Source organism: Pogona vitticeps, chromosome 4 (assembly GCF_051106095.1).
Source record: "Pogona vitticeps strain Pit_001003342236 chromosome 4, PviZW2.1, whole genome shotgun sequence".
Taxonomy (NCBI): domain Eukaryota; kingdom Metazoa; phylum Chordata; class Lepidosauria; order Squamata; family Agamidae; genus Pogona; species Pogona vitticeps.
Genome location: NC_135786.1, coordinates 77394272 through 77419072, shown reverse-complemented (window position 1 = coordinate 77419072; position 24801 = coordinate 77394272). Strand labels below are relative to the sequence as shown.

Sequence of the window (24801 nt, the reverse complement as noted above, 5' to 3'; positions counted from 1 at the left end):
CTAGACACTTCCGTCTAAGCATAGTGATCCTATCTGTGTGGATAACAACCCCTGGCCAGGGGTTGAGTCATATAAGAGTATTCATACAATGGTGTGAAAAAGGTTCAATGAACATTGAACGTGAGTTGCTATTATGGTTTAATATTTTCAAGGAAAGCCAGCTTTAAGCAATGAGATGAGTCACACAGTGGTGAGTTGTGATATTAGTATGTGTAGAAGAGGTGCTACAATTTTTTCACCATGCTCCAAGAAAACTCTTTACCATGGTGGCCTCCTCATATATTATTGCACTATGTTGTCTTATTTTTGGGTGCGGGGGTTAGGGGGAGACTTCCATTGAAAAAGCTATGTAAGAAATCAGCAGTGACTCTGGAAGCACTACATCAGGAATGTATCACTTCAGAAACCCTGAGGCCAATTTTCTGCCATGGGACCCACAGGGGACTTCTGAAGACTTGTAAACAAGCAGAACGTATGGAAAATCAGAAGCAAATAATGTTGTAAGTCCTTTTCTGGCTTTATTTTGGGGAGTCTGGGAAACTGTACATCCCTTTACCCCAGAAACAGCAGTTTTGGAGGTTCTAAGAGCAAAAAATGGCATCTCCCCCACCCACCCACCCAAGGGAGGCATTTGAGTCCACAAAAGCAGCTTAGGGAACTACAAACAACTTTCTGGGCTCTCCTCTGCCAGAAATTCAATGGAACATACAGAGAAGGTGACACACCAAATACTCCTGATTCAATGGGCCCACTCTAGTTGTGACTCACTACACTAAGCAACGGATTTCAGCCAGTATTAGGTAGCCTGTTTGTGTTATCTGAGCTCAGCTCTTTTTAGTACATGGAACACAGGTCCCTTTTCTGCCTCCAGAGATTGGCTTTTAGCAATTGCAATGAGGTGTGGCTTAAAAGATACAGTATAATCTTGAGCCATCTGGAAAAAGTAGAAGACAGACTGAGCTATCACGTGTAGTCCAAAATTGGGACTTAATGGGTATGCCAACAATAACAATAAAACCTGCAATGATTTATCCTTAGCAGGGACACAGAATCTGTCCTGGAACAAAGCAGTTAGCATTATCAATGTGTTCTCCTGTGCTATGCTCTTACCTATTGTTACTGTAAAGTTGTGACCACAGACTTTGAGCCAGGATGAGTGGGTTTTCATGGAATTTCCATCATGGTGCTCTGCCCATTCCACTACATATTCACTGATAAAAAGGGAAGAGGCGAGAGGTGCTTCCCAAGTAACAACGATGCTGCCATTCTCCACTGATGTAGCAGAGAGATGGTTAGGCAGTGGCAAATCTAAAGAGATTTAACAAACAAACAAGCATGAAATACTTTGGCTGAAATCCTCTTGTGCAGTTACACATATATGGCATAAGCTTTGGAAAAGAATTGCCTTACGAAATCTCTGTATTGTCACACACTGAATCACACAGTTCTGCATGCAACAGATAAGGTTTATCTTTACAAATAACACTGTTTGTTTACCTGTGCAACAGCATTTCAGCCATAAACTCCTTAACTGAAACAAAGAAGTGTAACAATAGTCTATCCTGGAGGAATTTCAGTTAAGAAAGTGAAAGATCATCCAAGAGGAAAACTGAAACAGAACGGGCAGAAAAGCTAGCAATTCAGAATGGATAACACTGGAGCTGGACCTTAGAAAACATTAAGTACAATTATAGTTTATAATAACAGTTTAAGATTAAGTAACAATTATAGCTGATAGTAACAATATGAATTTGACTGGATCCATGTGCAGAAAAGATTAGGATTTAAGCAGGGCTCTCAATGGAAGGAGGCTTTTTGCTAAATTTCCCCTGTATGCCTCTAAAGCCCTCCCTCTCTACATTCTAGAAATGGGGGGGGGCACAGTGGGAAGGAGGGATAGGCAAAAAATCACCTTTTTTCAGCAGGAATCTGATGAGTAGAATTTTGTTATTTTGGTTCCTGTATTGGAAGTTTTGGATCATGGAGCAGTACTCCAAAATAATCATCTGCTGGTAAGCAGGCAAAAACTACCTGTCATCTTAAATGCTCCCTTATTCCCTGCTGCTGGAGAGGGACCAAAGCTGAGTGCATAGAGTACAGAAGTATTACAGCCATCCCTTCCCCTATGCCCACCCTGAGAAATATCTTTTATAGGTCACAGTGGTTTAAATTCTGCCTTATGTATGTAAAAGGAAACCTTCAACAGTGCAATTTTATTATAGACAGAAGAAACAGCTTACCTGTCATTCCTACTTTAGCAGTGATGGAGACTGGGTGGGACATTCCCCGTGAGTTGTAAGAACAAATTGTTATGTTATAGTTTGTCCTGGGAATGAGTCTTGAGAAAACCGTATACACTGTAGAATTTGTTTCTGCCACACTTTGATCCATCTGGTTTAGGGCCTGAAAAGTCACTCTATAATGGCCTTTTTGTTTTTGTTGCGACATATTTGTTGCCTATAAAAAATCAGCACACATACAGTATTTCTTTTCTTGCATGTTATTTCCTTGAGTCTCCCCTTCATCACCCAAAATGCTTTGTCAATAGTTGTAAAGCCAGCATTTAATTAGGGCTGGAGAGATTTATGTTCGGAAGCATCTTCAGCCTTGGGATACCTTGAGCCTGTTGACTTCTCAGCCTGAACTACCTCATACAGTGGTTGCAAAAATAAAATGGGGAGGAGGGAAACACCATATGTGCCACCATAAGCTTTTTTTGGGGGGAGGGGGAGGACAACAATGATGGAATAGCATATAAATGTGAACTATAGAGTTGCATTTTAAATTCTATTGGACTTTTTTGTACAGTGGTGCCTCACTTAACAAGGATAATCCATTCCAGCAAAATCGCTGTACAGCGAGATCCTCGTTAAGCGAAATAAAAAATCCCATTGAAACGCATTGAAAACCCGTTCAGTGTGCTCCAATGGGCTGAAAACTCACCGTACACCGAAGATCTTCCATAGGGGCTGCCATTTTCAGTGCCTGTATAGCGAGGAATCTGTCCAAAAACACAGCGGGGAGCTATTTTACACAGCGGGCGGCCATTTTGAAGCCACCGATCAGCTGTTTTAAAATCATGATAATGCGAAGAATCGGTTCCCGAAGCAGGGAACCGATTGTCACAAAGTGGATTTTTGCCATTAAAACATCATTTTGCGATCGCAAAACAGTCATCGTATAGCGGTTTCATCATTTAACGAAGCAATCGTTAAGCGAGGCACCACTGTACCTAGATAAAATCACATTTAAGGTAAATGGTCCTGCTATTAAAATATATTTCCTCCAGGCACAAAATTCCTTCAATCTCTCTGGCTGAGATTTGCAAATGAAGCCTTTCCAAGTGATCAGTCCAAAACAAAAGCAAACTAATTTGCTACATGCAGAGCTGTAGAAACTCATGCTCCCTTTTTCATCTGTTTTTAGATTAGATTTAAGGAGGTTATTTGCCCAGTTTAGATTGGAGCCTGGAAAAAAATCTATAGACTATAACTTTCAGAATCTTCCAACCCCAATAGTCAGGAGATTCTGGCAGCTGTAGTCAAAACCAATAGTCTTTTTGGCAGTGGGTCTGATGTAGAATCCCCTACAACAGGGGTGAGTGAGTGGTACCAAAGACATGTTTTCAATTGAAAAAGCACTCTTGCACCCTCTAGTGGACCAAAGAGCTTTAAACATTGGGGCGCTGGGGGCAGAGGTGGGGTGGGGGGTGTCCTTTAAAATATGGCTAAACTGCTCCCTATGATCCATTGAGGGCACAAGGATACCTTCTGTATATTTTTTCCTAAGACACTTTTAAAAAAATTGTGGGCAGGGGCTGCCTTTTGCCCACCTCTGCCCGCCCGACAACAACACCCTTAAGCTTCCACAGGGATAGAGAAATTCTTACCTTCCAAAACAGAGTTATGTTCTGCATTTCAGGAGAGGCATCTTTCTGTAAATACCAGATGTCAGTCGGTTCAGAGGGCACTGGGTGAAATGAAAATAGGCCTATACTATAATTATAGTAACGTTTTGTTAAGTTTAAGAGAAACCACGAAGTCCTAAAGATTATGTGTCATGCTTCCTGAGCTATTGCTGAAACTCTCTGTCACAGAGTAAATGAAAATCTCACAGTATGATTCTTCACGGAAGCTCGGTGTGAAATGAAACAGCAAGGGGTTAGATATTGTCATATCTTAAAGATTATTGTTTTTAAAACTGATAAAAACTTCAGTGGCGGTTCCTTAAACTCTTTTTAAAACACTTATAGAAAGTGCTCTTCCTGTTGCTAATGAGTTGTAACTCTGATTTTGCAACCTGTGGTAAAGTTTAGTACTCAGGAATGTGCTTCTGCGGTTTCTGCTTCATTTTATTTCAATCCCATCAGTCTTCATTTGCCACTAAGTAAATGTCGTAATGTTCTATTTTTACAGCTCTCTTCTCTCAATGAATGCACTAAAAGAGTAGTTTCTTAGCTTAAGTCTCTCCAGAGCATTCTACATCAAGGGCAGGTCTATGACACATATGTTCATTAGGCACAAACGAGGAAGGTAGAGAGGTGTGGCCTATTCTACAAGCACAATTGCAAAGTGTTCATCCAAAGAGCCCACAAGAGATAATGATTACACGGCTGGAATGGCAGCTGGGAAATTGAGGTTCAATTCTCTACTGACCCATGGTGGTCTTGCGACCATCACTTTTCCTTGGTTTGAATCATCTCTCAGGGTTGTTGTGGAGATCAAGTAGAGTTAAGGACAGCAGTTTATGATGTCTCAAGATCATTGGAGGAAAGGTTGCGTAAAGTGTAATCACAAAATGAATAAGAAGAATCACTTTTTGCAGGGCTGGCAGCCTGGTCTGTTTCTATTTGTTGGTGACCCTGGCTCTGTACCTACTCTAAGCGTTTTTAGTCCAGTGGCAGGGCTGCTCTTCCTGTGGATCAGGCTGGAGCAATCAGGACTGGATCACATTTGGACAGAAGGGTCACTTTAAAGGGTGACTCTTTCCAGTGTGATATTTTATATCCCCATCTGATCACAGCTTCTTGTATGGTGCAGAGCCTTATCTCACCACAAGGAAGCCATACCTGCTTTAATAATTTGGACTGATTCCATTCTAGCATTTGATTTAGTTTATCTTTATGGGACTACAATGGACCCTCGACTTACAGAATTAATCCATATTGGAACGGTGGCTGCAGGTCAAAAAGTCTGTAGGTCAAGGCTCCATTGACCTACCATGCATTGAAAACCAATTAACCATTTTTGTTCCATTTTGGGTTTTTTTCTGGTCTGTAGGTCAATTCTCCGGCTGCAAGTAGAACCTAAATTTTGCAGCCAGAGAAGTCTAACTCGAAAAGTCTGTAAGTGGAGCCATCTGTAAGTCGAGGGTCCACTGTATTTGTTTCCACATCATACAGATCCACAACACTCAGCGCAATTTAGATGACTGTTACAACACAGATCTGCATCAAAGGTGCTTGGGATTCTTCTTCACTCCATCTGGTCCATGAACTGGATCTCCTCCTTAATTCTTATATACTTGTTTTGTTCTGCTTCAGGGCATATGAATATATTTTGCATTCCTCACTAAATTCCACTGAGATTATAGTCTGGCTGCAATCATGGATATGTTATCTATAGTGGATTTTCAAGCAAGCAGAAAATACAACATATGGCACAACACACAGCATTAATTTCTTCTGTTGCTTCTTCCATTACCTGCCTCTATTTGAAATGGCACGCTCCAGTCACTCCATAAGCCTCTGTTGGCAAGGAACCTACTAGAGACCTGGAATTTGTATTCTATATTTGGCTTCAGGCCATGTAGATCATATCTTCTAGTGCTTATGTTTTGAAGCTTGAATGAAAAAAAAACATTGAAGTAAAATGAAAATTGCTGGTATTTGTTAAAGGCTATACTCTACGAAAAGGCTTTATGTTTTTGCATAGTTTTGAGAAAGTCACCTTTCTGGAGTAAAACTCCCATGACACTGGTCAGGCTTGTTAGGGGACTCTGGGAGTTTTGCTCCAAAAAAGTAACTTTTCCAAACTCTTTATCTGTGCTTATGCTCAGAGGAACTGAGGAACATCCTCTGGACCTTTGTCCCAGCCACGCAATGCACTGTTTTCTAAACTAAACACTGGGGTGAACAAGGGTGCTTCCAAATGAAGGAATCCTAATGCTAGTGATATTGTTGAAATATTCCATCTCTCCCTCCCCCCATTATAATAAAACAGATGGAAAAAAGCAATGGGAAAACACAAGGTTAATATCATCTGAACCTTCTGTAAAATTACTTGAATGAAACACACGAAAAGCCTGCTATGGAAGCACCTCTTATCTCAGGAACACGAAACTACACAACAGAGAGAAGAGCATGTTATTATAGTCTTGGGATATAGCATATCTCCCAGATGTCATAGATTATTTTCTAGTACTGTATTGTCTTCAAGATAATCCAATGTTAGTCCTGTCCAAAGATTACAAAAGAACAGCAGAAACAACAGGGAAAATATAATGGGTATGCATTTCTTCTGATTCTGTATTTTTTCCAATTCTAGGTCATGAATACTTACAAATCTGAATTGACTCATGGATATGAACTTAGTCCACATGTCAAAATGCATATATACTGACAGAAACAGATATGAAAGAAGTATGTTTGGTCTCTATGATCCTCTCTACACCATGGGATGGCACCATTTTATTTTTGCCTGAGGCCACATTTCTTTGTAGGGAACCCCTGCTGGCAGTATGCACAGACAAAAGTAACACTGGGTGGCAACACCCCTTTCCCATCTCTTTTTATACCACCCCTCTTTCTTCCTCTTCCTTCCCTTCATTTCATCTCTTTCTCCACCCCGCTTCTCATGGCTCCAGAATAAATACAATTAGATCATCTTACCATATGCCAGGAATTACTGTGAACAGGCTGGTATCTTAAACTGAAGCGCTGCGTCTCTTGTTCATCGTGCCACAAAACGGTGCAACTGGTTGCAGTAAAGCCATCAAATTTTACTGAGAGATTCACTGGAGAATAAGGCTTCACTAGTTTGCGGTGATGAAAAATACATCAGCACAAATTCTTTAAAATGCAAAAATGTCAACATTTTTGGAACTGCCGGTGGCAAAGCAGAGAAAGCTCCGCTCTACAATACCAACCGTTCTACTAGAAAAGGCTAATGCCCCATCTCATCTAGCATTCCCCCCCCCCCACACACACACAGTGGCCAACTGGATGCCTGCTTGTCTCCAATATGCCTCCTCTGATCCTGGAGATAACATATATCTTTCACAACAATTAGCCACTGATTGCCTTCTCCTTTATGAATTTTGCTTAATCCTTTTCTAATTTACACTTGTGGCTATGTTTCGTGTCTAAGTCGCACTGGCCATGTGACCACGGAAGATTGTCTTCAGACAAAACGCTGGCTCTATGGCTTGGAAACGGGGATGAGAACCGCCCCCTAGAGTCGAACACAACTGGACAAAAATTGTCAAGGGGAACCTTTACCTTTACCTATGTTTCTTTCTGGGATGATATGTGGAAGCAAACTTCATTGTCAATGTCCCGAGCTGTATGAACTAGTCAACTCTGACAGGATGGGGCAGTGGTAGATACCTCTGAGCAGTGCTTGGAGAATTTACCTTCTGGCAGCTATAATTCCCACTGGCCAAGTTGGTTGGGAGGCTGTGGGAATTTTATTCCGAAAATTGATTTTTTCAGATTCTGTATCTGAGATTCCTTTTATTGGACTGGAAACTGTGTACAAGTCTGGCTAGATCTTTAATATAGTCAGCTCTACACTGCTTGTTCAATTCAGTGCCTCCCGTCACCAATAAACTGATCCATTGACTATCTGACAGGTTGTTACTGACAGACCTGTTTGTGCAGAATACTGCTCAGATTCTTGAGCATCTCTGAATTGTGATCTGTAAAGTTTTTTATTCCCATTATTGTATCCCCTCTGTTCCAACCATCCTTTCCAAGGACTCGAAATGGTTTGACTACAGCCCCCAGTAGTACTGGGTGGAACATGATGGGAGTTGTAGGTCAAAAGAACAGGAGGGCCTTAGAGTGTGGATGACTACTGTACTCTGTACCATAAATAAGACCAATATTCATTTAGGTATACAGGCAATGTAGAAATCATATGGGGCCCATGGAAAAACCATCATATGAGCTATTGAGAATCTGGTATTGTGACTTAAAAACTGAGTTTGGTGAACTGATTGATTTTGAACAATGGCTCCCATAATATAACCATGCTGGTTGGGGGATTCTGGAAGTCATCTCAAGAAATAACTTTTCCAAGTCTGCTTTAAAAAACAAATAACAGATAATCTCCAAACCAACTCTCGTTTGTGAAATAGCCCCAAATTGAACAGGTTCACACATTCTGACTAATAAGTTTCAAATATTGCTATTCCTAGGTTAACTGCTTAGAAATGACCATCTCTCAGCATGTTGCTCTCTGAATAAGGAATGCATGTTTATTTCTGGACATTAGTTCCTGCCACCACATCAGAATTCAGTTCTAATCCCCATCTCATTATAGTGTTGCCATTCAGATTTTTAAGTGTCTTCTAATAGGTAAGGCGAGGTAGTAACTTAGAAAACAAAACAAAAACCTCCTTTGAACGAGGATGACTGATATATTGATTGGAAGGCCAAAAATGAGGATTTGGTTCACATCAACATTCTCTGAAAAGCATGCCAGTCAAATAGGATGAATTTATTTGAGATGAATTCCTTATTTACCTATGTCTATTAAGGTGAACTGGATTGGCTGGGAAGATGCATTCCCCAGTTCATTTTTGGCAATGACCACAACTGTGTAGGTTGATTCAGGGTCCAGGTTTACTTTGAGATCCACCGAACTGAGATTCCCTAAAGCACCAATCTCTTCCAGAAATGTTCCATTTGTTAGCCTGCCATAGAAAGACAATTGTGACTGAAAACCATGAAACAGCTTCATGCAAAAGGGTATATAGGCCTAGTGCTCAATTAGACTAATTCTGCACCTATATAAAACTGTGTAACACATTGTGGGTAGTACTTTGCTAATTTGTTCTATTGCCAGGCACTTCTGTTTATCCCAGGGGCAGGCAAGATGTAAGCCCTCCAAGTGTTTCTAGACTACAATTCTCAGCATCCTCTGTTGTGCATGCCGGCTAGGACTGGTTGAAGTCACAGTAAAACAGCACATAGAAGACTGCACTTCACATCGTTTTTCTTAAAAAAAATCAGATGACATGATCTGAGCCCAATGCTACTAAACACAGTGGTGCTTCGCTAGACGATGATAATCCGTTCCACTGAAATAGCTGTTTAGCGAAATCACTATCTAGCGAAAAGCATTTCCCCATTGGAATGCACTGAAACCTGTTTAATGCGTTCCAATGGGGAAGAATCGTCGTTGTCTAGCAAAGATCGGCCATAGGAAAGCTGCGTCGTGAACCGCCGATCAGCTGTTTAAATCGCTGTCTTGTGAGGCTTAGGTCCCAAAAACACCTGTTTGCGAGCGCGGAGGGAGCTGTCAAAATCGTCGTCTAGCGAAAATCGGTTTGCTAAGCAGGAACCAAACATTGTCCAGCAAAATTTCCCCATAGGAATCACTGTTTTGCGGATCACTATAGCGATTGCAAAAAGCCAATGTCTAGCGAAAAAACTGTCATGCGGGGTAACTGTCTAGTGGGGCACCACTGTATAGCACTTAAGTCTCCTCCTCAGTGTCTGTGCAAATCTATAGATAGGTCTTTCTTGCAATGTGCGTTACTGTGGACGGACTGAGACTCTCAAGAATAGAAGTTGTAGTCCAACACATCTAGAAGGCACTGTTTAGGGCAGTGGTTCTTAACCTGGGCGATAATGCCCCCCAGGGGGCGATTTCATTTTTCAGGGGGGCGGTAGAACGAAAAGGGGCGGCGTGGGGGCACTGGAGCAAAAGGGGGGACGGTAGGGGGGCGCTGGAGCAAGCTAAACCTGTGAAGATGGCTGCAGCCTTTTTACAGTGTGCATGAATATATATTTTCCTCCTATCTTAATTTAGTTTCAGAGTTTTCGTCTTGAAATTTTTAGTTCCTGCACTTTATGCCCTTTTTATATTTCTTTTTGAGTCTTAAAATTCGCTTGCAACTAAATCATTAAATGTTACTTTTTGGGGGCATTTCGTTTTCTTGGAATTGAATTTTGTTTTCAGAGGTCATTGGATTTAAGTGTCTTAAATAAATAAACAAACAAATAAATAAATAAATAAGATATAATAAGAAATAAGAGGGGGGCGATGATAACTTCCTCAATGGCTCAAGGGGGCGTTTCTTTCAAAAAGGTTAAGAACCACTGGTTTAGGGCAAAGTCTGCAATACATGAATTCTAGTGGGCAGCTCAGTGGTTTAAGTATTTGGCTGAGGAGCCAGTGGTTGGGAGTTAAATTCCTCACTGTGCCTCCTACGAGTAGAGCCAGCCTGTGTGGCCTTGGGCAAGCTGCACAGTCCCAGAATGCCCCCAGAAGAAGGAAACGGTAAACAACCTCTGAGTATTCACTACCTGGAAAACACTGAAAAAGGTTGCCACAAGTCAGAATTTGACTTGATAGCACACGATTATTTAGTGACCAGAATTAAAAAACAAACAAACATTTAAATTGGCGTGTGTGTCCCAGAACGGGGGGGGGGGGGCTAAAAAATGGAACAAAGAAACTTGCTATTAATTTTTTTAAAAAAATTAAAAAACCTTTGGGGTATGTGGGGCTCAAGGCCCATGGTTCTCTGATCTATCCTAGAAAGGAGGTGGATGAAGGTGCGATGGTGGTACTTTGCTTCCACATTTACATTATGTAGAAAAGTATGCCCTCATTCCATTTCTCCCTCTATTTCCCATGTGCAATCTTCGAGTCCCATTATTTATGTAGTCAAAAAGGAGACACAAATGCAAATGTTATGTTAGTAGGGCTAGAAGAAGTACAATGGTTTAGGGAGTGGGGAACAAAAGACTAAGGAAAACATCCCACCAAAAAAAAGTCCTAGAATTTAGTTGGCTCTATAGTCGTGGAATTGAGGAAATGAGATATTTCATTCTGCAGTGTAGCATTTTATTGCTGGTTCTTCTTGTCTGCGGCCTTTTCTCTGCCTTTGTAAATTCTGACGATGTACTTCAAATGCAATGGTAACTGGTCAGAAGGATAATGAGCCACTTCTTTGGGCAGAAATTTCTAGAGGGATCAGTCACTAGTCAGGATCCAATTAGATACATACATTGGTGGGAGAAGTTACATAAGTGGGTGATGGAAGATGTAGTTTGCTTTCATTTTCAGCCCCTGCATGCTCACAAAATAGTGTTCTCCTCTCCTTGCTCTGCCAGCATGTTGCACCACCCAAAATCCTGCTCTGGGAAGTTTTCTGGTTCTCTGGATCAAATATGGAGGGTACCTATTGGGTGCATGCATGTTGTTCATCTCCTTTTCCTGAATCCACCTTCTGTCATTGAACATTTCCAATTGGATCTGGACTTCTGTTGGTTTGTTGTGGGAAATACAGTGGTGCCTTGCTAGACAGTTACCCCGCATGACAGGGTTTTTTTGCTAGACATTGACTTTTTGTGATCGCTATAGTGATTTGCAAAACAGTGATTCCTATGGGGGAATTTCGCTGGACAATGTTTGGTCCCTGCTTTGCAAACCGATTTTCGCTAGATGACGATTTTTGACAGCTTCCTCCCTGCTCGCAAAACAGGTGTTTTCGGGACCTAAGCTTCGCAAGACAGTGATTTAAACAGCTGATCGGTGGTTCGCAAAGCGGCTTTCCTATGGCCGATCTTTGCTAGACAATGACGATTCTTCCCCATTGGAATGCATTAAACAGGTTTCAATGCATTCCAATGAGAAAATGCTTTTCGCTAGACATTGATTTCGCTAAACAGCGATTTCAGTGGAACGGATTAACATCGTCTAGCGAGGCACCGCTGTACAAGCTTAATGGTATGCCAAACACTATTCTGTTTTGTTTGACAAAATTTAGTGGACAGCAGTCCATGAAAATATGTGATAAATAAAGTAACACAAGACTCTTTGTTGCCTATTTTGGTGGGGCTCCCACATTTCGGCACATGCAACTGTCCTAACTGTAGCAGTTGGAGAGGTCCTCTATGGTCTATTTTGCAAAGGAAAAGAGCCACCTGCTCTTGAGGCACAATGGAGCCTTGACTCCTAATTCTCCCTTAAAAGTTAGCAACCAAAGCCTGGAAAGCTTGGGTTTAGAGCAATGGTTTCCAACCTAGATGTTCTTGGACAAAAACTTCCAGAAGCCTTCACCACCAGCTGTTCTGGCCAGAAATTCTGAGAGTTGTAGTCCAAAAACATCTGGGGACTCAAGGTTGGGGATCCTTAGAGGATAAACATACCTTAGTCTCAACCTAAACCACATGCCCAGTATATTTTAGGTGGTTCCTCCACCAATGAAAAATGTCTGTCAGATGACATCCATTTCCTCATTTCATACCTTGCATCTAGGCTTTCTTCTACAACGGGTCTCAAACACTTCCAAATTGCTTAATTTGCTGATTTGACTGCCAAGGCATATATCGCTGAGAATGGGTTAATCACAGGGAATATGCATTCCCCTTAATGTCCAGTTTAACCTACAGCTTCCTAAACCAAAAGCTGTTGACCAGAAACACACTGTCTATGCCAAAACCTTTTATAGACAATCCTAGTATTTTTGCCAGTATTTTGCTTGTGTTCCACTCTGGTCATGCAAGGCAGAATGGGAGGTACACAAGAATCAAAGAAAAAACAGGACTTTAGATTGTGACGAAGAAGGCACTCAAATGCAGGTAAGAGTGAACACAAAGACAATAGAAGCTGAGACACAAATTACAACATACTGTAATGTATATGAAGTAGGAAGGTAAGTATCACGTCCTTTAATCCAAGAACAAGTAGTTGATCCATTTTTTCCATACTGATTGCAGGACACATTTCTCGGCCACTCTGGAGGAACTTAAAAAGACACAACAGGTTAGGAGTGGAAGTATGACAGTAAAGTCATATATCTTAATAGGGACCCCTCTTTTGGAATCGTGACTTTTAAAAGAATAAAGCCCTTCAGGATATTCATCTGTGTGAAGAGCTCATGTTTGCTTTAAATGTTAGTGTGAGACAATTTTAATGCTTGAAGACCAAAAGAGAAGAGTTTGCTATCAAAATAAAAATGTACTGCCTTGTCAAAAGTAATAACAGATTGGTTCTTCTCTCAATGAGTGCTATATGTTTGTGTCACCCACTGAATAAAAGCTATTTTTGTGCTCTGGAAATCTTGCACATATAGTTTAATTAATATACAGGCAATGTCCCATCCATATTTAAATACTGTGACGTGTACTTATATGTTACAGTGCAGGAATACACCTGAGTTGGCAGAGGTGCAACCAGATGGGCATTTAGCAAGGTCTGTTGCAGGGACAGGTTGGTTTGTTCCTTTTTTCTACTGATCACACAACATAACTGCTGGAACACACCAGCCCAGAGTATTCCTACCTGCACCTTTTTAGGTCTCTATCAAGGGCTTCTACTTTTTTCGTGCAGGTAGGATTTGTTTCCAGCACACACAACCACTGGAAATTAAGAAAAGTGAGCCTTCAGCCATCAAGACTCATTCTGCTGTCAATTTGCCATATCATAAAGTGGCTTAAAAAGAGAGCCACCTCAGGATATTGGCACATTAAACATTTCTTCTGCTTTTCCATGGAGGGGCAGAAATAGTAAACACATTTGACTATTTGGCTGTGGATTTATCAGTAGGCAGGTTCTTGACTGGACATTTAAGTCAAAGAAAAGAAGAAAAATGCCCCTCTTTGCCCCCTCCTGTCTCTTTCCTCTTCCAGGAGGAACTTTTCAATTTAGGTTTTTTTTTTTAAAAAAGAAATGATGTGGTGTATCTGCACTGTCCAAGTATTGTCTAATTTTTTTAAAATCCTCTGTCTCTCCACAGAGGAAATCTTCAGTTTCCCAATATCATGAAGTGGTTCTCTTTTTAAGCTACTTCATGATACGTATGGTAAATTGATAGCAGAAGAAACTAAATCAAATAGGATCACCTGAGGTCTGGTATGCCCTTTGGATGTGAGGATCACACAGAATGGCATACTAGACCTCTCCACAACCCCAAGTGACCCTATGTAGTCCAGACCAGCCTACTCCAAAAAAGCTTGTGTAAAGTTTGGAAGTAATCAGTAACAAATAAAGTAGTTATGTAATGAGGGTGTAACAAAGTTACTTTGCAAAAAATAAATAAATAACTTAACGCATGGAAATGGCATTACATAATCTCTGCCACCTGAGGCAACCGCCTCACTCTACCTAATGCAGGTGCTGGTCCTGAACCCACACGACGCCAGGTGAGACCAAGATACCTGAGACCTGTTTGGTCTAATGCAGTCATTCATATTTCAGAACAGGAAACACGCTGGAACAGATTTATCACTAGATTCTGCCACATTTCCTGCCATGCTACATCTCCCAGAGCTTGGGAAAGCTACTTGTTTAGACTATAGCTTCCAGCACGGATGGTAAGGGAATTCTGGAAGTTATGGTCCTGAAAAATAACTTTTCTAAGCTGTGTGTTTTTCACAAGCACATCTGAACTGTTAAAACAGGCAAAAGGCTTCAAAAACAAACATATCTTACTTCCGACAAAAATGTAAATTCCACATATGAGCATGGGGGGTGACTTCTTTCCATCTGAACATCGGCATGTAAACGTTTGCTTTCCAGGTGTGTGCAATGAAACCCGTGCGCTGACTGACAGGCTGTTGCTGCTGTTTACTGCTGTGTCATTTAGTAAAATGGATATGTTGCCCAACTTCCATGCACTGCAGTTCCCCCTGCTATTTGCCGAGCAGTGCAGAGTCACAGTTGATCCATGCAGCATGAATGTGCTGCCATCACTAACATTCATGTAGCCCCTATAATGCAGGAAACAAACATTATGAATACTGTGGTGACTTTTTTTTTTATATTGGAAGAATAATCATCTTTATCAGACATTCCCCTCCTCTGTCTTAATAAAACTGGCTGTACAAATAGTCAAAGCATGAAATGAGTGGGGATGATGCGAGCTATGTATGTTCCTTTCTTTTTGGAGAGCAAATTTGAAGGGCACTTCATTGGGGAAGGTTGCCTCAAAGTCTCCAGAGATCTTGGACCTGCTCTCGTCTGACATTTCAAAAGATTAAATGCCCAATTCTCCTGTATCTACTGTACAGAGATGCCTTTTCCTCCTTCATTTTTTAAGCTAAAATGATATACTTGGACATAAACATAAGGAAACAGCCCTTCTAGATGCCCTTCTACAGGGCTCCTTCCTCCCCCCAGTGCACCTTCCTATGTCATTGGATTATCAGACTACATCATATGGAACACTGCTGAGTCATGATCATTTAACTGTGCCTATCCAGATATTTCTGGAACACAACTTCTACAGTTTCTCATGACTGGCTATGCTGGCCACAGCTGATGGGAACAGCACTCCACCAGTATCGTGGGGACTGCTATTGCCCACACCTACTTTAAAGGAAGAGACAATTTTTTAAAGAAATGCAACTTCACTCGAAAAGGTGAAGTATAGAAGCTGCACATTCCCAAGTTGTCTCTTCTACAGCTATTAAATGCAAAGGACATTTGCCCCATGTCGTGCATGGCAAGCCAAGTTTTCTGTAGTAGTAATGCAAGAAGCCTTTGAATTGTGGTGCTGGAGGAGGCCTCTTGAGAGTCCTCTGGACTGCAAGGAGAACTAACCTATCAATTCTAAAGGAAATCAACCCTGAGTGCTCACTGGAAGGACAGATCCTGAAGCTGAGGCTCCAGTACTTTGGCCATCTCATGAGAAGAGAAGACTCCTTGGAAAAGACCTTGATGTTAGGAAAGTGTGACAGCAAGAGGAGAAGGGGACGACAGAGGATGAGATGGCTGGACAGTGTCATCGAAGCAACCAAGATGAATTTGACACAACTACGGGAAGCAGTGGAAGACAGGAAGGCCTGGCGTGCGCTGGTCTATGGGGTCACAAAGAGTCAGACACAACTAAACAACAACGAATGCAAGAAGACAACGGCTGAAATCCTCCTGTGCTGCTATGCAAGCGTAAGTGGTGATGATGTCAGCCCATGACATGAATATTTCATTTCATTTCAAAGTCTGGTTTCCTAGAGATCATTTTTAACCTGGAGGATCCTGGGGGAGCCTCAGTACAGGAGGTGCTTTTAATATGCTACTGCCAGGATCCCAACCACTGTCAGTGATTTTCAGGTAAGAAAGTCCCCCAAAAGCTTCCCCAAGTTAAAAGGATTCCTAGGGAGCCTCAGAACCGGGGTAGGCGGGCAGATAGAAAGCTTTAAATTAAATTAAAGATTAACATCATGGTCTGATGACATCATCATCATTTACATCAACGTAGTTACGGTAACAGGATTCTAGCCAACAGATGCATAGATGTTGGTTGGTCAACATGTGGATTGTAAACTCCCTGCAGCAGAATGTGACTTAAAGTAAGTATATAGAGTATACAACTTGTGGGGGTTCAACTTGAACAGGAATATTTTTCAGGGCTGTGATACCAGTGGTGTTATTTAGCTGTGCTCTACAGTATATCTAAATCAAAGAAAATTAACATCATTTTCTTAATGTGAGGTTCCTCTATGTTTATCGACTATGATAAAAATAGATATTCAATAGGTGATGCCCCATCACAGCATTTCCATGCCAGCAAAACCAGAGCTTGTTTAATTTCTAACTGTTACACATCTGTTCAATACAGAACCTTTGCCAGATAAAAAGGGCATCAAACTATAAGATTTGGGCCCAGAAATCAACTTCTGGGCTTCCAGTGCTGAACTTGAAATGACCGGAAGCAACTTTGAAAATGTTGAAACTTGTCTCTTAAGAAGTAGCCCCCACTCTCCACCATACCGCACGCTTGAGAAAACATTATCTCTAGATTTTGTACGACATTCATCTGCAGGTAATGATTGGTATATGGATGGTGATGATCACAAGCAGAATAACACGTTTTTTGTCCACTTTGCAAAAGTACCCTGTAGCAGCTAGAGCTTGGGCATTTTACAGCACTCCAGAACTTCAGCAACTCCAGCTTGCATCAACCCTAGCAAGCACAGCCAACCATGAGGGATAATGGGATCTGCATTCTAACAACTTTGGGAGGGACATCCTATATCACATGCAGTTAGGAATTCTAATGGGTGGCCCTTAAAAATTTCTTTTAGTTTATAACCAGAGTGAGAAAAATGGAAAGGAATAACATACCACTCAGGGGTTCTGCACTCCTTCAATCGCCTACAACTTGCTCCTAGAACAGAAGGGGAAAAGGTGTGGGCGTGTGGGTGATGTACTTTCTGATGAGCAGTTCAAAGTGTTTCAAAGAACAAGCATGGTTTCTTAACAGACAGAAGCAGAGATAAAGGTTTGCTCCTTTGGTGTGATTGGTTCCAAAGGGTGTTAAAGTTGGGAATCTAGTGCAACACTAAGACTGATAAAGGGGAGATAACCGCTCCTAAGAAAAGTGAGATCCATATTACAGAGGTTGACAACACTACAGTGGTGCCTCGCTAGACGATTGCCTCATGGGACAAAAAACCCGCAAGACGATTGGTTTTTGCGATCACTATGGTGCCTCGCAAGACTTTTTCTATGACCGTTGCTTTGATTAATGCTTCGCAAGACTTTTTTTTTTTAGACCAATGCTTCGCAAGACTTTTTTTGAGACCAATGCATAGGGAACCTCGCAAGACGATTTTTTCACAAGACAACGATTTTCGCGGAACTTATTAAAATCATCTTGCGAGGCACCACTGTATTTTTGCACTCCTGTGGTCCTACAGTCCCTGGCATGATGAAGAAGAAGCATCTTAGATGATGAGAAAGAGCTCCGCTTAACACCTTGAATAGAAACTTACTAGGCAGAACTGAAAATTAAGTTACATCTCTCAAAAACTCAGTGGGTATGGGAGCTGTAGGACAGAAAGTAATGTTTCCAACCTTTGGTACTGATGAGTCAGATGGAAAGGTTTCTCTTTAAAAACAAAAACAAAGATGACTCCCAGAACCCTAGGCAGCATGGTCAATGGCCATGTGATAGCTCAGGGGGTTGCAAAGTGTAGCCCCAGAAAACAGAATTTCCAGCCTCTGCACTGTTCTCATCTTGGTGGTACATGTAAGGGGGTTTGAAATCCATGACAAAATTCCCAATTTCCATTGACACACACCCTGCCTCTTCCCTATGAAGGGATCCTACTTAGGGTGTCTTCACTGAGGGGTCCCCTGAATCCTGATGCCCGCACATTTGCTTAAAAACAAGTACTTACCAAATCCCATGTGTACCAAAAGCCAAACTGTTAAGGGCACATTTCCTGTGAAGAACGTCTTGACGAAGTCTGTCATGTTTTTGCCCTGTATTAAAACCAACAGTGATCAGGGCAGGGTTGGGAAAGGGCAGGCTCAGTCTTCAGCCATTTTGCCGCTTGACACACAAAAAGAGATGCTGCTGCCACCCATGACATGTAGTCAAGCTGACCAGACTGACAAGTGGACCTCAGTTTGGTAGTACCAATATATGGCAGCAGTAGGCTACAGTGGTGCCTTGCTTAACGATTGCCTCGCTTAACGAGGAAATCGCTTGACGATTAGGTTTTTGCGATTGCAAAACAATGTTTTAAATGGGCTTTTTCTGCTTCCCGACGAACCAATTTTCGCATTACGATGATCTGAAAACAGCTGATCATTGGGTTTCAAAATGGCCACCGGGTGTACAAAATGCCCCTCCGCTGTTTTCTAGGACAGATTCCTCACTTTACAGGCAGCAAAAATGGCCACCCTTATGGAGGATCTTCGCTGGACGGTGAGTTTTCAGCCCATTGGAACACATTGAAGGGTTTTCAGTGCATTTAAATGGGCTTTTTTATTTCGCTTAAAGAGGATTTTGTTTTACAGCGATTTCGCTGGAACGGATTATCCTCGTTAAGCAAGGCACCACTGTAGTTTAGAAAGGACCAGCTAATGATACGGCACACTCTCAACCTGCCTTCTACCCACCTCTCTGCTGTCTGAGGCAGCCACCTCACTCTGCTCAATGCTAGAGAGAGATCTCATCTGGCTATTCAGTGGAGAGTGAGAGACAGATGAACTTTAGGTAGGCATCAAGATTTTATCAGTTGCAGAGCCTGGACATAACATTTTAAATGAAATGCCATTACTCATCACTCATTACTTTTCAGGATATCAGTGTCAATATCATTAGTTTTTAAAAGTAATGTAATGACTAGTAACAATTACTTTTGGGGAGAGATGTCATTTGGGGAGACTGGGGGCCTTTTTGCATTTGAAATGCTCTTAAACATCTAAAATACAGAGAAATGAGCAAGCCAGAAAATAAAGAGAAATCAAGAACAAAGAGAAATGAGGAATATAGCGAATTAATTTTAAAGAATGTGTAATGAGTAATAGAAGTTGATTACTTTTGAAAAACGATACTCTAAGATCTGATCGGTTGTTGGGCATTTTTCAGAAAAGGAGTCAGAGTTCTTTAGACCTACCCCTCCCCTCCCACAAACATCCAAATATTCTGGGCTATTTACCACAGTGAAAAATAGGACTAGTGCTGAGATACCAATAAATGGAGGGTTTCTCCACATTCTTGCCATCTACGAGCACTATTTTCCTAGTTTCTTTTCTACAGTATTTTATAAGCAGTATCTGCTAGTTTCTTTTCTGCTTCAAGAACAATATTTCTAAAATTTCTTTTCTGTGACACGTGAGTGCAAAAACAGAATAAAGAGGATTACTCCAGGAGTCCTGCCAACTTTTGACTGCATTTGTTTTGCTTTGTTTTTAAAGAAAAGATTATAATTTTTTTTCCTGTGACTTAAAGAATATTGAATGTAACCATTCAGGAGAGGCATCCCAGACTGGAGGGAGAAGATTTGAACATCAGCACTTGCAGTTGTGACTCTCTTTTATATGAGCAATGTGTATTCAACTGCACCTTGTGATGGATGGTTCATCCCTTCCAAGGCTTTCTGCTTAGCCAGGTGAAGCATTATGGAGAATGAAGAAATTTACATTATTTTGCAAACTCTGGGGCAGCTTTCACAAACCCCTTTAAGGTGGATTTGAAATGTAAGCAACTTCTTAAGTGCTCGTTTTTTCCAAAATATACAGTGCCTCGCTTAACGAGTGCACCGTTAAACAACGAATCCGCTGATCGGCGGTTCCAAAATGGCCGCTGGGTGCAGAAAATGGCCACCCACAATATTTTCGTGGCTAAAATAACTCTTGGATCTTATGCTCTACTTCTAAGGGGAAGGGCAGAAGAGGGGCCTACCCTGCATCGTGTCAGGAGTGTATGCACGTCACTGAAACAGAATCACAGCCACAACCTTTAGGCAGGAGTTTCCCCACATTCATTTCATCATGTTTTTGGGAATTAAAACCTTTTATTGTTCTGATAATGTTTTTGATCTTTTAACATTTTAAAACAGCAGGACTGCAGTAGCCACAAGGGAATGTTCCAAGCCCCACCCCCACGGATGATAAAAAGCATGAGAACAGAAATGCAAGAAAGAGAAAGAGACTCTGGTTCACTCTAGTGGCCAGTTCCGGTAGTACAACTTGGAAACACATGTGTCTGGGTTTTTGATTTAATATTTTCAGGTAGCAGATAAGTGAAACAATGGGTACTGATCATGTGGATACGGCGGTCCTACTGTAGTGCTTATTCCCAAGTAAATGTGTTCAGCATCAGGGCAGCATAAGAAAACTTCATTTTATCCCTGGTATGTTAGGGACAAAGCCTGAACCAAGGGACATCCGCCAGAATCCCTCAGCCAGCATTCCCAGTGGCCATACTGACTGGGGGATTCTGGAAGATAAAATCCAAAACAAGTAACATTTCAATGTTATGGCATCAAGGAGTTTCCCTCCAGGTCACCTTGCCCCCGGCCACATTGGCAAAGCCAAACTGGCTTTGCATCAGCTTGATTCACAGTCTATTTTCTGATTATATTTGGTTTATTTGCCTTTTTGGCAAGGTCCACACTGGCCCTTCAATCCAATGCAGCTCTGTCTGTGACTACAGCTCCCCTTTCTCCGATATCACCCTCTTGCTGATCCCCTTTTACAGTCTGCTGTCAAGCCACTGGGACTGTTTTAAGGGATGTATGCTGGACAGGAAAAAGGGATTGTTTTCCAAAGTTCTCCATATAAATACAAAAAATACACACATGACATAAGCACACTGCAGTCTGTAAGAGTTTGTCTGAGTTGTTTTTATTTTATATTGATTTTTATCTTTTGTTTTGGTTGCACAGAGGTGATCTAGTGCTAAACTGTAGCAATAGAATAATAAGGTGATCTAGGTTTTTTTTTTTAAACAAAGAGAAAAAAAAACCTTTGGGGCATCTAGGTAGAAATACTGTAGGGGTGGTGTTCCTACTGTCCCAAAACATATTGCAACTTACTACGTCACCAGAAAAAGAAATGACCCCCTGTTGTAGAACAAAACAAATGATCACACAGGCAAAACACAGTTTGAATCGTTGGTTGTTGTGGGTTTTTCGAGCTCTTTGGCCATGTTCTGTAGGTTGTTCTTCCTAATGTTTCGCCAGTCTCTGTGGCCGGCATCTTCAGAGGACAGCACTCTGAAGATGCCGGCCACAGAGACTGGCGAAACGTTAGGAAGAACAACCTTCAGAACACGGCCAAAGAGCCCGAAAAACCCACAACAACCATTAGATTCCGGCTGTGAAAGCTTTCGCGAATACACAGTTTGAATCATTATGATTTTTTTTAAAGCGGAAAAAAAGGCTGATTCACATTTTGTGATCACTGAAGAAATACTTCAGATTCACACTTGCCAATTCAAGAGCAAACTGCAAAGCATTTTCCAATGCAGTTGCATGCTAAGAGTGCCAAAGACCTGGCATCACTGACAGGGATAGCAAAATCCAAAGAACTCTGCCAGGGCCATTACCAGCTCCATCTCAGGACAGAAAGCCTTTTCTGGACTTCTCTGCAGACTTCCAGACAATTAAGGCCTGAAAATTAAAACAACAACAAAAATCCAGCAGAGTCTCAGTCAAACGCTAGAAAGCTAAAAGCTAAGAAGAATTTAGGACCAATCCTTCAAAAAACACAATAAATCATATAACCTGTAGAGAGAATTTTATATCTTACATTGGTAGAACAGTAAAACAGAGCCAAACTGTAAAAAGACCCCATTATGGCAAGTTGCATAAAGCATGTTAGTAAATATAGATGAAAATTCAACAGACGAAACAACAAAGAGCTGACTAGCCTAAGCTACATATTCATATAAACAAAGGGACCCCTAAGCAGGCAGCAATCAGTTTTCCAGAGCATACAATGAGTCCTAGCTACCTAGACCACCCAGCAAGAATAAACAGGCTGCACTCTGAATGACATTGAGACCAGGTCAGTTCTGTGGCCTCTGACTTAGAGGTAACAGAGATGAAGCCCACAAAAACAATCAGAATCTGAATTAAGCTAGAACCTTCTCCAGCAGAAGCACATTCTCAGAAAGTACTTGCTAATTAAGAATACAGTACTAATTAAGAGCTGAAGGTACTTGCTAATTAAGAGCCAGCTAGAATGACCTTGACTATAGCCAACACAAATAACACAGGTGTTCTCCACAATGCAAGGCTAATGGCAGGCCAGTACCAACACAATTAAGAAGTTGTTCACAATGAGAAAAGACATTTGCCAAGAACTGTTGAAGGTAAATAGAAAAGCTAGTTCCTGTAGAAAACTGTTACTCTATAAAGTCAAAACAGCTGCAAAATGTATGCCAATATTGTCTTAATTCATGCCTGCTGCTTTGTATGAACTCTGTTATTGAAACTATTTACCTATCATATGCAAGTTAATTTGGTAAAGGTAAAGGTAAAGGTTCCCCTTGACAATTTTTGTCCAGTCGTGTCCGACTCTAGGGGGCGGTGCTCATCCCCGTTTCCAAGCCATAGAGCCAGCGTTTGTCCGAAGACAATCTTCCGTGGTCATATGGCCAGTGCGACTTAGACACGGAACGCTGTTACCTTCCCACCGAAGTGGTCCCTATTTATCTACTTGCATTTGCATGCTTTCGAACCGCTAGGTTGGCGGGAGCTGGGACAAGCGACGGGCGCTCACTCCGTCGCGTGGATTCGATCTTACGACTGCTTGGTCTTCTGACCCTGCAGCACAGGCTTCTGCGGTTTAGCCCGCAGCGCCACCACGTCCCTGCTAAGTTAATTTGATCACTTAACAAACATTTTCTGTGAAATGGTTTTTCCGCCTTTGAGAATACATTTTCTGTGAAAACTTTTGCCCAATAATGCTGGTCACTCTTCAAGGTGCAGAAAAACTGTGTTGGTTTTCCTGCCATAAACTGACACAGCTTTCTTCCTGGAAATTCAAAAGTGTTTGGTGCCCTTTGTCATTTGCAATGCTGCGCAACAACTAAAACAGCAGCTTATGTTCGTTCCTGGGTCCCTACCCTTGGCTGCTGTTTCTTTGTTCATGTCAGAAACAATTCAATGGTGCTGCTGGAGTGGAAGGATCAGCCGAAAGGGTGCTGTTGTTGCCCAGGAGATGCCCAAATGTGTTCAAAGTCCTCACATTCTTCAGGGAGACTCCCTCTGTGCCCCCTTTCTTGTGGCTGGGGGACTGTGTTCAGCTTTGCCGATTAAACAGGCCTGAATTACACAGAGAACATAAACTGAGATCTGGTTGATTACTACTGCCATCATTGATGCCTTGTGTTCACAGAACTGTGAGAAGCAGCAGCAAATACAGTGGTGCCTCACATAACGTTTTTAATTGGTTCAAAAAAAAAACACCTTATGCGAAAAAAACTTTATGCGAAACACCATTTCCCATAGGAATGCATTGGAAACCGGTTAATCCGTTCCAATAGGCACGGATTGGCGTCCTTAAGCGAAAAAACCCATAGGAAACATTGTTAAACGATACAATGTTTCCTCCATTGGAATGTATTGAAGCCGACTCAATACATTTCAATAGCTCTGCGAAGTCAATTTTTGCAAATTTAAGTGTGTCATAAAAGGGTCAAAAATGGTTTTAAATGCTTGGATTAGCTTCTGCACCCTCTAAAACGGATGCAAAAGTTAATTTGGCTTTGATCTGACTTTTCGTTAATTTATGGTGAATTTTTCCCCCCAACTTTTGACAGCTGTCAAAATCTGACAGCTCCATTGTTTCCTATGGGGGAGAAAAAAATTCACAAAAAATTAACGAAAAGTCAGATCAACACCAAATTAAGTATGCACACATTTTAGAAGGTGCACTAACGATTCCAAGCATTTAAAACCGTTTTTCAACATGTTAAGACACTTTTGTAATTGAAAAAATGAACATCGTTAAGTGAAGCAGGGGACCTAAAACCAAAAACGTTAAGCGAAGCATGGTCCCAAAATCGCTATGTGAAAATCGCCCATAGGGAAAAACGTTATACGAAGCACAATCTGACTCTGAAAAAATAAACGTTAAGCGAAAAAAACGTTAAACGAAGCAAACGTTATGCGAGGCCCCACTGTACACTTTGTGCTTTGGTTTTTGACCTGTTGTGGAGGAAGTAAAGGATGATTCCTCACAAAAGTAACTGGACTGTACCAGGAGTGCCATTTTTGCAAAAAGGTGCTGTGACGATTGCCCCACGTCACTCCTGTCACTCATATTCAGGATCTCATTTACATGAGCCTATGAGAGGAGTGGAGGGGCAGAGTCAGGA

At 41.5% G+C, this 24801-nt stretch overlaps 1 protein-coding gene across 7 annotated transcripts in view; it reads right to left on the bottom strand.

The window, feature by feature from the left end:
* Positions 1-24801, bottom strand: part of IL12RB2 (interleukin 12 receptor subunit beta 2) — a 43460-nt gene that overhangs the window by 10305 nt on the left and 8354 nt on the right. For 3 of the 7 annotated variants that reach the window (XM_072997763.2, XM_072997762.2, XM_072997760.2), the window contains 10 exons: positions 18362-18446; positions 17304-17346; positions 14670-14947; positions 12869-12983; positions 8747-8916; positions 6890-7032; positions 5703-5841; positions 3890-3990; positions 2241-2457; positions 1111-1308 (listed from right to left, as the gene is read on the bottom strand). In XM_072997763.2, the coding sequence (XP_072853864.2) occupies positions 1111-1308; positions 2241-2457; positions 3890-3990; positions 5703-5841; positions 6890-7032; positions 8747-8916; positions 12869-12983; positions 14670-14947; positions 17304-17346; positions 18362-18437 (1480 nt within the window). In that variant the 5' untranslated portion in view covers positions 18438-18446. Of the gene's footprint in view, positions 1-1110; positions 1309-2240; positions 2458-3889; positions 3991-5702; positions 5842-6889; positions 7033-8746; positions 8917-12868; positions 12984-14669; positions 14948-16427; positions 17258-17303; positions 17347-18361; positions 18447-23547; positions 23747-24801 lie in introns of those variants that run through there. The other 4 variants (XM_078392962.1, XM_072997764.2, XM_072997765.2 and 1 more) reach the window with 4 other exon arrangements.